This window comes from Populus nigra, chromosome 7 (assembly GCF_951802175.1).
Source record: "Populus nigra chromosome 7, ddPopNigr1.1, whole genome shotgun sequence".
In the NCBI taxonomy this organism is placed as follows: Eukaryota; Viridiplantae; Streptophyta; class Magnoliopsida; order Malpighiales; family Salicaceae; genus Populus; species Populus nigra.
In genome coordinates, this window is record NC_084858.1 from 11435231 (window position 1) to 11447222 (window position 11992).

At 31.1% G+C, this 11992-nt stretch overlaps 1 protein-coding gene across 2 annotated transcripts; it reads right to left on the reverse strand.

Annotated features, from left to right (window-relative positions):
• Positions 1–5847: 5847 nt before the first annotated feature.
• LOC133699918 (serine/threonine-protein kinase PBL34-like) lies at positions 5848–11028 on the reverse strand. Of its 2 annotated transcripts, none has more exons than XM_062123437.1 (6): positions 10504–11028; positions 9644–9984; positions 9380–9515; positions 8069–8208; positions 7845–7968; positions 5848–6824 (listed from the first exon to the last, which is right to left on the reverse strand). In XM_062123437.1, exons 1-6 carry the CDS (start codon positions 10718–10720, stop codon positions 6316–6318), a joined length of 1467 nt encoding a protein of 488 aa, XP_061979421.1. In that variant the 5' UTR covers positions 10721–11028; the 3' UTR covers positions 5848–6315. The 2 variants fall into 2 exon arrangements, with proteins under 2 accessions (XP_061979421.1, XP_061979422.1); XM_062123438.1 differs by having other exon boundaries at positions 8069–8205; positions 10504–11027.
• Between the last annotated feature and the right edge of the window lie 964 nt (positions 11029–11992).

Below are 11992 nucleotides of genomic sequence, written 5' to 3' on the forward strand. Positions count from 1 at the left end.
TTCAAGGATTACTATTGTCATTTATAACTCCATTCATGTTGTTAAAACTAGAAGTTGACCCAACCATCTTTTCTACCATGGTATCATGAGGAACAAATGGTTCTTTGTGTGCATACCAACACAAATATTTCTCCATAAACCTTTTTTTATAGAAGATGCATCGTTATAACATCGAGATCGAGAAACTTTTTATTTTTACACCTCTTGCATGGACATCTAATACCCCTTCCACTAATATTTCTCGGATTAGATAATGTATAATTAATAAAACCTTGAATTCTATTACAATAATCCATCCTCTGTAACCCCTAGGGTGAATCTCTATACATCCATGAACGATCATCTATTTCTTATATCAAACCTATATAATAAAATAATGATGACAACATGTATTAATTACCCACGTTAACTAAATAAATTTGCAAAAATATTGATTTAGCTCAAACTTATTCAATCTATCTTAATATTCTCTTCTTATTTGGCCACCGGTAAAACTTTTTAAATCTTGGTATATCTTTGTACACCTAGGGTGTGTTGTGAGTCTCGACTCATGAGCTTTCCATAGTACTTTATTTTTCAATACCTTGTCTTCTAGCATGTACATTTGCCTTCTAAATACTATCATTCCATCCTCAAAGATTTGAAATAAAGTTTTAATTCCTGACTTCACTTTGTCTCTTATCTTACCAACTTTGATATCTTTTTGTTGATCTTCTAGACTCTATCCCTGAGTATAGAATTCATTCTTAACTGAGCTAATAAGGAGTCCTTAGGTGTAATTTCTATCTTGGTATCAATCTTTCTCAACTTTTGTAATTCCCTTCCATCCCAATCATCCCTCTGCGTATCCAATGCCTTGTTTTTACAATTAAAGGTATTTGCAACAACATTTGCCCTCCTCGGATGATACTCTATTACACAATCATAATTATTGATAAATTCCATCCAACATCTTTGTCATATATTCAATTCTTTTTGTTTCATTAGATACCTCAAATTTTTATGATCCATAAAAATCCAAACTCGAGACTCATATAAAAAGCGTCTCCATACCCTTAAAGAGAACACTACAACAGCTAATTCTAATCATGTACTGGATAATTAACCTCATGAGTTTTTAATTGTCATAAGGCATAAACAATCACCTTACCATGTTGCATCAATACATAACCCAAACCTTTTTTGATGCGTTACTTTAGACCACCAATCCTACAGTTCCTGAAGGAAGTGTCAGCATCGGTGCTGTTGTAAGCCTTCTTTTCAACTCTTAAAAGCTCTCTTCACACTCTTTCTTCAATTCCCACTCTTTTCAACTCTGAGTTAGTCGGGTCATTGTAATAGCTATAGTGGAGAATCTCTCAATAAACCTTCTATAATATCCCGCTAACTTAAGAAAACTACGAATTTCAATCACATTCATAAAATATTTGAATGTGCCAAAATGAGCATAAGAAATATTTAAGATGGAAAAAATATTTGAATGTGCTAAAAATAGACATAAAGAATATTTGAGATTGAAAAATAGATGAATGAGCTAAAGCATTTTGTAAATGAAAAATACATGGATGAGCCATAAATAGGTGTAAAATATATTGAGATTGAGAAATATATGGATAAGCAGTATAAGAAATATTTAAGATGGAAAAAATATTTGAATGTGCTAAAAATGAACATAAAGAATATTTGAGATTGAAAAATAGATGAATGCGCCATAAAAAAAAATATGGATGAGCCATAAATAGGCATAAAGCATTTTGTAAATGAAAAATATATGGATGAGCCATAAATAGGTGTGAAATATATTGAGATTGAGAAATATATGGATGAGTCATAATTGGTATAATAGATATTGAGATTAAAAATTGATATTGATAAATCCATAATTAAACTAAAGTATGATCAATGGGTATGGTAAGGGGTAATGAACCCTAAATTGGTTTAGACTACGAATAAGGAGTACTTATGATGATTTTATAAATGTGGTTAAATTAGAACATAAATAAAGATTATTGTGACGTTACCATGAATTCAATAATTCAAAACATAAGTGATGAATGTTACGAGATGGGTGAAGAACTAGATCTTTTTATCAAGGAGCTATTGTATGTATGATGATGATTATTCAATGAGTATAACAAATAAAATGAGAGTTTGTCAATTGTTGAAGAGAATGTATTAAATCGAAAAGTTGACATAAAATTAATGTGTTTATAAATGTGTTAAAGATGTTGTGTTTGCTCATATGGTTTGGTAAATAATAGTAACCATGATGGTACAAATGTCTTTTTTTTTCTAATTTTCATGATTTTATATGTAATATAATTACTTTCCCTTGAAGATCTCAATCTCATTACAAAAAGTGTTGTTGTGATATTTATCCTTACATATTGGGTAGGTCCTTATCATGTCTGTTAAAATTTTGGTAAATAAATTTATATGTATATAATTCAAGGAAGTGTTGTAACCTTACTATTTCACATGTATAATCATGTAGCTTCATGTTTATTGATGAATTTGATGGATGGTGAGTATAAGACTATTGTTATGATGTTGTGTATAAAAGAAAATTCTCTATTTTTCACGTACCTGACAATTGAAAAGATGAAAATTACATTTAAAAGTTCAGGTTGTTACACTTTTTTCTTAATGAGCATAATATTATGTGAGAACTCACTTTTAACATAAGATCTTCCCCCCCTTCTATACAAAAAGTCCTTTCCCCATATATAGGAAAGAGGGTGTGGTCGTCGCGATGTCAGGTGCAACAATCTACAACATAGTTTTATTATCTCTAGTGACTTGAAAATCAAGATCTGAGTTTTTGGACTGCAAAAAACTATTTTTCAACTTGTGTACACCTGAAATCACTTTTAAAAAACATCATATAAGCTTTTAAAACCTCATTTGCAACCACAAAACAACCTTTAATATCTCTAAAAAATAAAAAAAATAAAAAAAAAATAAAGATTCCAATCTACTTTTTCTAACATTGAGAGAGAGAGAAATCATCTCCATCAAACTTCCTAATAAATTTCAACTCATTGACACCATGACCATCATTTTTGGTAGTCGTATTGTCAAGAACCAATAACTTTATCTCTTCTTAGTATTTTTCAATGACTATTTTACTCTTCTCTCAGTTTTCAAGGACTGAAATGTTAAAAAAAATGAGATTTTAAATTGAAATGTGAAATGCTAAAATTCTAGGCACCAAAAAAAGGATAACTGAAAAGTATAGGGGTTAAAATGAAATTTCTACACAATTATCAAACTAAGGTCTTTTTGATAGATTTTGGCCTTTTTTCTTTTAATTTCTATTTTTAACTACTAATTTTTATTTTGTAAAATTGATATTTAAGTTATAACAAAAAAAATCCCTAAACACTTTGGATGAGAAAATAGGAATAAAAAAACATATCATCCTTCATATAATTTAAGAGAGTGAAATTGCAATTAAAAAAAATCAATAATTGAAATAAAAAAAATCTACGGAAGAAGGCACCTGAACTCACAAGAAAGTTAATTTTAATTAACTCCCATGAGTTTAGTTCTGAGTAAATATAGTTTTACTTTTGGAGTTTGAATTATATCAATGCCTTTTATAAAATTTCAATTACTTATTAATGTTTCATTTCACCGAAACTAACATAAATTTTTTAAATTTCTAAACTCTTGAAAGTTGATTAAATAAGATTATGTATTAATTTGATAATCTATTTCAACTAAAAAGTTCAAACAATACAATATACATCATTTAAATTAAAAGGTTCAAATGACACAACATATTTATCTTAAAAAATGTAAGTTCAAGAAATTAAAACTTATCCTTTTTTATATTTGTATACATAAAAAAACATAAAAAATGACTAATATACTAATTTTTACATTCCATCTTAAGTCTTCATTAATGATGACATAAAGTGGTTACAATTGTCAATTAAAAAAAGTTGTATGTACAATTACACAATGATGAATTTTTTTATGTCTACAATTGATCTATTATTTACTGTTTTTTTATTGACTTTTTAGCGCAATTACCCCTAGTTTTCTTATGTTTTCTTTATTAAAAAAAACTTTAATAATTTATTAAGTTTTTCTATTTTATATATATATATATATATATATATATATATATATATATATATATTAAATTACAGGAGTTGTTTTTTAGGAGAAAATTGCTTTTAAAATATTACCTAATACAAGTAAAAGAAGTGAAAAATATTATGAAATTTTACTATTCATATAAACAGTGAAGCTCTTTTTTATTTTTATTTTTATTTTCGTTTCAACCCTTATTTTTTTCTTAATGTTTTTTTAATTTCATTATTATTATTTTTTTTAACAATTGTTCGAGTTATTTTTAGATAATTTGGATCCTATTAGAGCAGCTTTTATATAATTTAATTTTAAACTTAAGACTAGATAAAATATCAATTAAAAGGTTGTTACATGTTAATTTCATCTTTTTTTGAAAAAAGAATTCATCTTCAAACTTTTGTAATCAGTTGGGGTGGGTTGCCTTTTAGAGTGACAAATTCAATTGTGTCATATATATATATATATATATATATATATATATTCTCTATTTTTACTTAAAAGAAAAAAGAAAAAAATCGTGACCAATGAATTGATTTCATGACCTAAGCATTTGATCGGATTGTCTATGATTGGGTTTAACAACTCGGCCAGGATGTCTTAATTAATTATATGTTCATTCCCTTCAAAAGCCTCTTATCTGGAGGCCAGCATTCTTCTCCCCTCACAATTGAACCAAAAGTTTGAGCCGTATTCAGTTGGAGCACAAACTTCAACAAAATAATTATTTGATTCTAATAATATATTTAATATTGTGATAGTTACTGTGGTTATAATTTAAAAAAAAATTATTTTATAAAAAATTATTTTAGTTAAAGTTGGTTTGATAAAATATATATTTAGTTAAAATTATGGTTGAAATTAAAGTTAAATAAAAAATATTTTAATGTGTTTGGTTAAAAGAATGTTTTACAAATTAAAATTATAAAATAATTAATTAATTAATATATATATATATATATTGATGATTTTTAATTTAAATATTGTAGATTTAACTACTGTTATTACATCATAAAATAAATAATATTGATATCAAATATTTTTTATTATTCCATTAAACTATGCGCAATTTCATCACGTACGAAATCTATCCAACAAGGATTACATTTTTCATGGTTGCTTAAGCGTGCAACAATATCAGGTAAAATATCAAGAATAAAATTGGGATTGCGATCAAATTCTGCAAATACTACGTCATCAAGCGATCTCTGTCTAATTTATATAGTGTCATTGAATAATGTTTAACACTAGTTTTTTTGAATAAAACACAATTAAAAATAAAAAATAATTTTATTTTATTTTATTTTACTAGATCGGATCCGATTCAATATATTTTTAGTTTTGGACCGGACCTAATCCGGCCGGCACGTGAACAGTGGAGCCATGCTTCACTGTTCAGTGAAGGCATGCTCCATTGTTCACGTGAACAGTAGAGCCTGGCTACACTGTTTAGTGATTTCTCCGCGGGCAAGAAGCAACAAAATACAGCTTCTGATAAACCTGCAATACAGCCTTAATAAATGGTAAGGCCTACAAAAAAAAATTATAAATTTTGCTTAACCAAATATTAATAATCTTGCCCATAAAGCAGGTGATTTGCTTCTTACTTCAAAGTGAAACCTAACGAGACCTTTTATATTTTTATCTTTACATTATATTTACCTTGTGTTTCCCTCTTCAAGATCCACTTGAATTTCAATTTTCCATCAATTCTGTGATAAAGAAAACTATCTGTGAAAAGAGAAGCAATTAAAGATGGGAAGAGAGTACAGCATCCTATATATATATATATATATATATTAAATGATGAGTCAGAATTAAATAGCTACATAAATTTGCCTCACACTTCCCTTCTCATCAATGTACAATCAAGCTTACTAAAATCTCTTCATACTCCTCACCTCCATCGACATCTCAACTTGACTTCAATATCTTTCCAGTCTCCAATATATGACTTCTTAAGAGTCGACGCATTTGAGAGGTAAGAAACAGGGAGTAAAGCAGAATGAACCTCCCCAGATTCGATGCTTACCAACCACACAATGCAGGAGGCTCGTTCCATCAATTTACTGATAGAACATGGTGGATGAAGAACTAAAGACCACCCCTGGCTGCTCCGACAAATGATGGAACAACCCTCGGTGCTATTTCAAACTGCTGAAGCTACTGCCAAAAAGCTGAAACCAGATACAATATAAATGCAATTATAGTGTAGTGCTATGAACTTCTCCCTTTAGGTTTTGGTGACTGCTGAGGCTGGTTATATGGAGAAGCACGCACATCACTTAAGCTCCTCAATGGCTGTCCATTCCTTGTTACAAATCCAGCCTGTGTTCTAGTGCCATTTTTAGCATTCATGTTTGACTTGTTACGATCTGCTTGCATACTTTGAAAGTAATATGAAGAGCTAGCCATATCCTTTAAGTTTGGTAAAGGCTTTAGTGCTTCAACAACTTCACTCATCTGGGGTCTGGCTTTGGGATCACGGCTTAGACACTGGGCAGCCAACTGAATGGCTTTCTGAGCTCCTTTGATTGAGAAATGGCCTTCAAGACGGGGGTCTAATAAACGGTAGAACCTTCTCTTGTCCCCAAAATGTGGCCTTGCCCATTCCACGAGGTTGTGCTCCCCATTTGGTCGGTTTTTGTCCATGGATCTTCGGCCAGTGAGCATTTCAAGTAAAACTACTCCAAAGCTGTAGACATCACTCTTTGATGTCAAATGTCCTAAACCAATGTGGAAGACATAAGAGTTAAATAAACACAACAGACAAGGATACGTACTGATCAACAAGCAAGACTCCAGCAAAAGACAGAGTTGCCAGTTATGAAAATTAGTTCAGTGATAGCGTCCATTATGCAGATTTTGTATGATTGATTCTAGAAATATGGAGTGTCTAATCTTATAATTTGATACCAGACCCGTCTAATCTTATAATTTCAAGAAATACAAAAACACAAGAGTTCAAACACAATTGGAAACTTAATCCAAATTCCATCTCACATTCTACCTTTCTCGACAAGCTTGAGTCCATATGACTAAAGGCCAGAAGATGGCTGTTTAAATCATACATTGGAACATGTTCTTCCTTTCACTCATTTATTACAATGTGGTGGTGTTGTGATAATTATAGCAATAGAATGAAGCCATTATATAAGGTCATCTTTGATTCCAATTGCCAGAAGCTGAAAAAGAATTCCCTAATTATCAGACTAACAAGATTGAGTGGTAACAGACATAGTGAGGACCACGACACTCACTCTGTAGAGTCAATGACATTGGAGGGAGTTCTCTTCTACAGAAAGACAACCCCCCCAGCCTCTCTCATTGATATAGGATTTGTGGCCTCTTCAAACCCACATGCATCATCATACATTGGAACATGTTCTTCCTTTCACTCATATATTATGATGTGGTGGTGTTGTGAAAATTATAGCAATATAATGAAGCCATTATATAAGGTCATCTTTGATTCCAATTGCCAGATGCTGAAAAAGAAGTCCCTAATTATCATTATTGCTGAGAAAAAGAGTGGAATAGGGAGGGTTTTTTTTTTTTTTTTGTCAATTTCCCAACAAAACCCTAACATAAGGGCTACATTCAAAAATCATATTGTTTAGTATGGAAAATCAGGAAATTTTTAGCTCGGGGGGTATTTTACTATTTAGCCTACAATTATTCATTCAAAGGCATGCATACATCTATGCATAAACACATAGCAAGGAAAAATAAATAGAGCCACTCACCAGTCATCACATATTCCGGGGCAGCATAGCCATAAGTTCCCATAACTCTGGTTGATACATGAGTTTTACCTCCATCAGGAGCATCCTTTGCAAGTCCAAAATCAGAAAGTTTGGCGTTGTAGTCCTAAAATAGTAATGTCTTGTATCAGAATCAGAAAGGGACTGGAAAGAGGAAATGATTAGTGAAGTAATTTTCCAATAGATACACATGTTAAGCCACATACCGCATCTAATAATATATTAGATGTTTTAAAATCACGATATATTACTGGTCTGTCAGCCTCCTCATGAAGGAAAGCAAGACCTTGTGCAGCACCAAGAGCAATTTTCATCCTGATAGACCAAGGAAGGGGCAAGGACCCTTCTGCACAGAACATGGTTGTTACCAGAGAACATTAAACATCAATTGCTAATGAATATCTTAAGCAAGAACAGCATAAGAGAAAGGAGAATATGTGTAGATTTAGGGAGCTCTAAAATCATTTGCTGAAAGAAAGATAACATCTGAAGTAGGTTTTTAATAGGCAGACTTTCGAAGTGGTTAGATCATAGATGAGCAATAATTCCTGGTTACCTTTTACTTATTGAAAAAAAAAGGTTACAAACCATGTTAATAAATGGAAAAAACCAATGAAGCCACTATATAAATCCCTTGAACATTCAAAATCTTCTGAAACCTATTTCTACATGATAGGTCAATGGATCCTTCTTCCAAAGTGGTAGTGATGTGCTCCACCTAGAGGAGGTTTATAGGTTTTGTGAGGAATATGTTGCCACTAGCTGATAAGTTTCACAGAAATGAAGTACGCCCAATGGCAGACTCCTACAATTCAAGACTACGTAAAGTCAATACTAATTCCTAAACTTAAATCAACTTTTACCAAACGCGACATCAATCTACCTGACTAGAATGCAATAAACAATATTACAGTGATGTTGGTTCTTAGGCAGAGGCATAGACACTGCTTCAGACAGTTGGACCTATTGCTCATTTGGCCAAGAAAAAAACCACTAAACTGGGAAATTAATATACAGATACCAGTGCAAGTGATGGCCTAATAGTTATTTACCTTCAAGTGGGACTGATGCACATCTAAAAGATGCTAATCTCAGTGCAAGTGATGGCCTAATGGTTATTTACTTTCAAGTGGACTGATGCACATCTAAAGGATGCTAATCTCCAAAGTTCGACAACATCATGTCAATAAAATTTGAAGGCTCTAAGACTTATGGAATAAGTATTGGAAAAGCACATCACGTACATAGCAAGAACCTTGACACTTTCTAAAAGACTTCAAATGTATAAGCTAATTTATGTGCGTCGGAGATCCTCTTTTCTGTGGTAAAATAAGCATATCATGAATGTATTATGTTTGAAACATTAAGTGTGTCAACATAAGAAAGGTATTGGTTTTATGTGCATAGAAAATCATGGTAACATACACTAATTTTGGCACAAAGAAAAAAAATTTGATAAGCAATTACATCTGGGATAAATTAGGAAAATTCTAGCCTACAGCTTTGCAGTTACATACTTCTGAAGAGGTGATTCTCCAAACTTCCTCTAGGCATGAACTCATACACCAGCAACCTTTGATCATCTTCAATGCAGTAACCAACCAATTTCACCAAGTTTTTATGCAGAAGGTTCCCAAGAAAACTAACTTCAGCCTGAAATATTGTGAAAAAACATGACTAATAATATAAAGTAAGAGAATCATCTTTTATTTTTCCAAGAACAAAAATCATCTAGCATTTGAAAGACCAAGATAGAAGTGACAAATAAAGAGAGATCATACAAGCCACTCTTTATGACCCTGAAGTCCATCATGGTTGAGGGTTTTGACTGCAACGGTAAGCCCAGTGCCAGGTTTCACAGGAGCAGTTCCATTCTCCTCAATCCAACCTTTGAAGACACACCCAAACCCACCCTCCCCAAGAAGACTCTCAGGCCTAAAGTTTCTAGTTGCTAATTTAAGGTCATTAAATGTAAATTTTCGGAGCTGAGAAGCAAGCTTCAATTCCTCACTGAATGTTGGAAGTGAGGATGCACTCTCTGCATTGCTAGTCGTGGTAGTAGAAGACATAGCTGGAACAATAGGTCGGTCTTTGTTCTTCTCGTTTTTAGATTTACTTGGCACTGAAAATCAAAGTAATGGGCAATTACTTGCTATTATTCAAATCCAGAAGTATATTTGTCTCTTAATATTTATAGATAACAACTTATTAACAACGTTTCTCAAAAGAACTAATTGGAAAGGTGACAAATTTCTGAATTTTAATCTAGTTCATTGAAGAACTAATTGCAGTCATGTTATTCGATGCATGGATAATATGGTAACTGATCACGATAGACCTGTTAATCAAGGAACAACATGCCACACCAAAATCATCATGAGATGAAAATCTTCAAAAAGGGTCCATCAATTTGAACACGCCCTTTAATTAACGGTACTAACTAAAAGGATAAAAATTCAGGAACACTTTTAACTCGCTTTTTCTTAATTTGCCTTGAACCAAATCAACATAACATTAAAAAAATTAAGAAAAAAACTATCGAAAGCAATATCCACACAAGCCTATAGACATATAGTTCTGCATAAAATATCAGTTGATCAAAACATTACAGAAAAAAAACAAACAACAGAGAGATGTTTACCATAGTGAGTTGAGATGCCACTTAAAGAGCTATCAACTTTTGACCTTGAAGGCATGCAGCTTCCCGTCGACCTGAATTTAAACCAACATCCAATATCCTCCTCGTCCTTTTCGTCCTTTTCATTTCCTTGATTTTTCTTATTTTTCTTGCTCTTTGATTTCTCCTTAAAATTCTTTACCTTTACTGAATCTGGACTCAAACCCATCTTCATCTTCATAAATATAAACACTCAATCAAAAGTTGTCAAATTAATCATAACAGAGAAAACCCATTTCAAAGATACAAACTTTAAATCATCAAAACCATCAACAATAGAAAAACAAGTGATTATGAGAGGAAATCAGTGATGCCCAGTTGTGAAGTTTAGTCAAAAGGAGTTTTGAGAGAGAGAGTCAGACAGACAGACGCGCTTGAGAAAGAGGGAAAGTGTTCAACATAGGGCAGTTTGGGCAGTTTGAAACAGCAAGCAAGGCAGCTTGGGCAAGAGAGAGGAAAGGAGTGGTCATAACAGTAACCTTGGCATTTTCCAATTTCCAGGCAACAAATAGAAGTGATAGTAACTCGATCCCTTTAGTTTAACATAACTAATAAATTAATCCTCATTGTTTGAGAAGTTATATGTTTAATTCTTAGATTTTTAATCCGTTTACATGCGGGAGTGTTTGTTTTAGAGGGTCCCCGGAAGTGTGGTTGTGATTGTTTTTCAAAGTGTTTTTCACTCATAAAAGTATGTCAATAATATTTTTTTATTTTTTTAAAATTATTTTTAAGATTAGTACATCAAAATTATTTGAAAACATAAAAATATATTACTTCAAAGCAAAAAAAAAAAAATTTAATTTTTTCAAAAGCACTTTTCAAAAGCACTCCGAAGCAACCTTTTAGAGGTGAAGGATGAGTTTTGTGTGTGGGATCCATCAAAAAAGTTAAAATAAGTAATTGTTATTACATGCTTTTCATTTAATTTTAATTAAATATATATTTTTTAAATCTATTTTTTTTTAAACTGCAATTAAAAGTGTTTTTCTTAAACTTATTTTTTAAAAAATCTTAACCGCAAAAACTACATAATACTAAGGGGTTTGGCATGTAATAATAATTGTTTTTCAAAATATTTTTTGTATTGAAATATATCAAAATTAAAAATATATATATATATGTTTTTTATATCAGAAAACAATCTAAAAATATTAAAAAATTATTTTTTTTAAAATCACGGTTGAACCACTCAAACAAATATTATGTGATTCTCTCTAAGAACCGTTAGTAATAATCATATTTATAGAAACTAATTAATTAATCTCTATAAACTACAAATACTAAGATACCCCTACATAAATGAAGCACCAATGACTTGTTGTTTTTTTTTTTTAATAGAGTGAGATTTTGGTTGTGATAAGTTATAATTAATTATTTTTATTTAAAGAAATTAGTAATTTAGTCCCTCTAGTTAATAAACTGTAAATTAATCCATTAATATTAATATTTA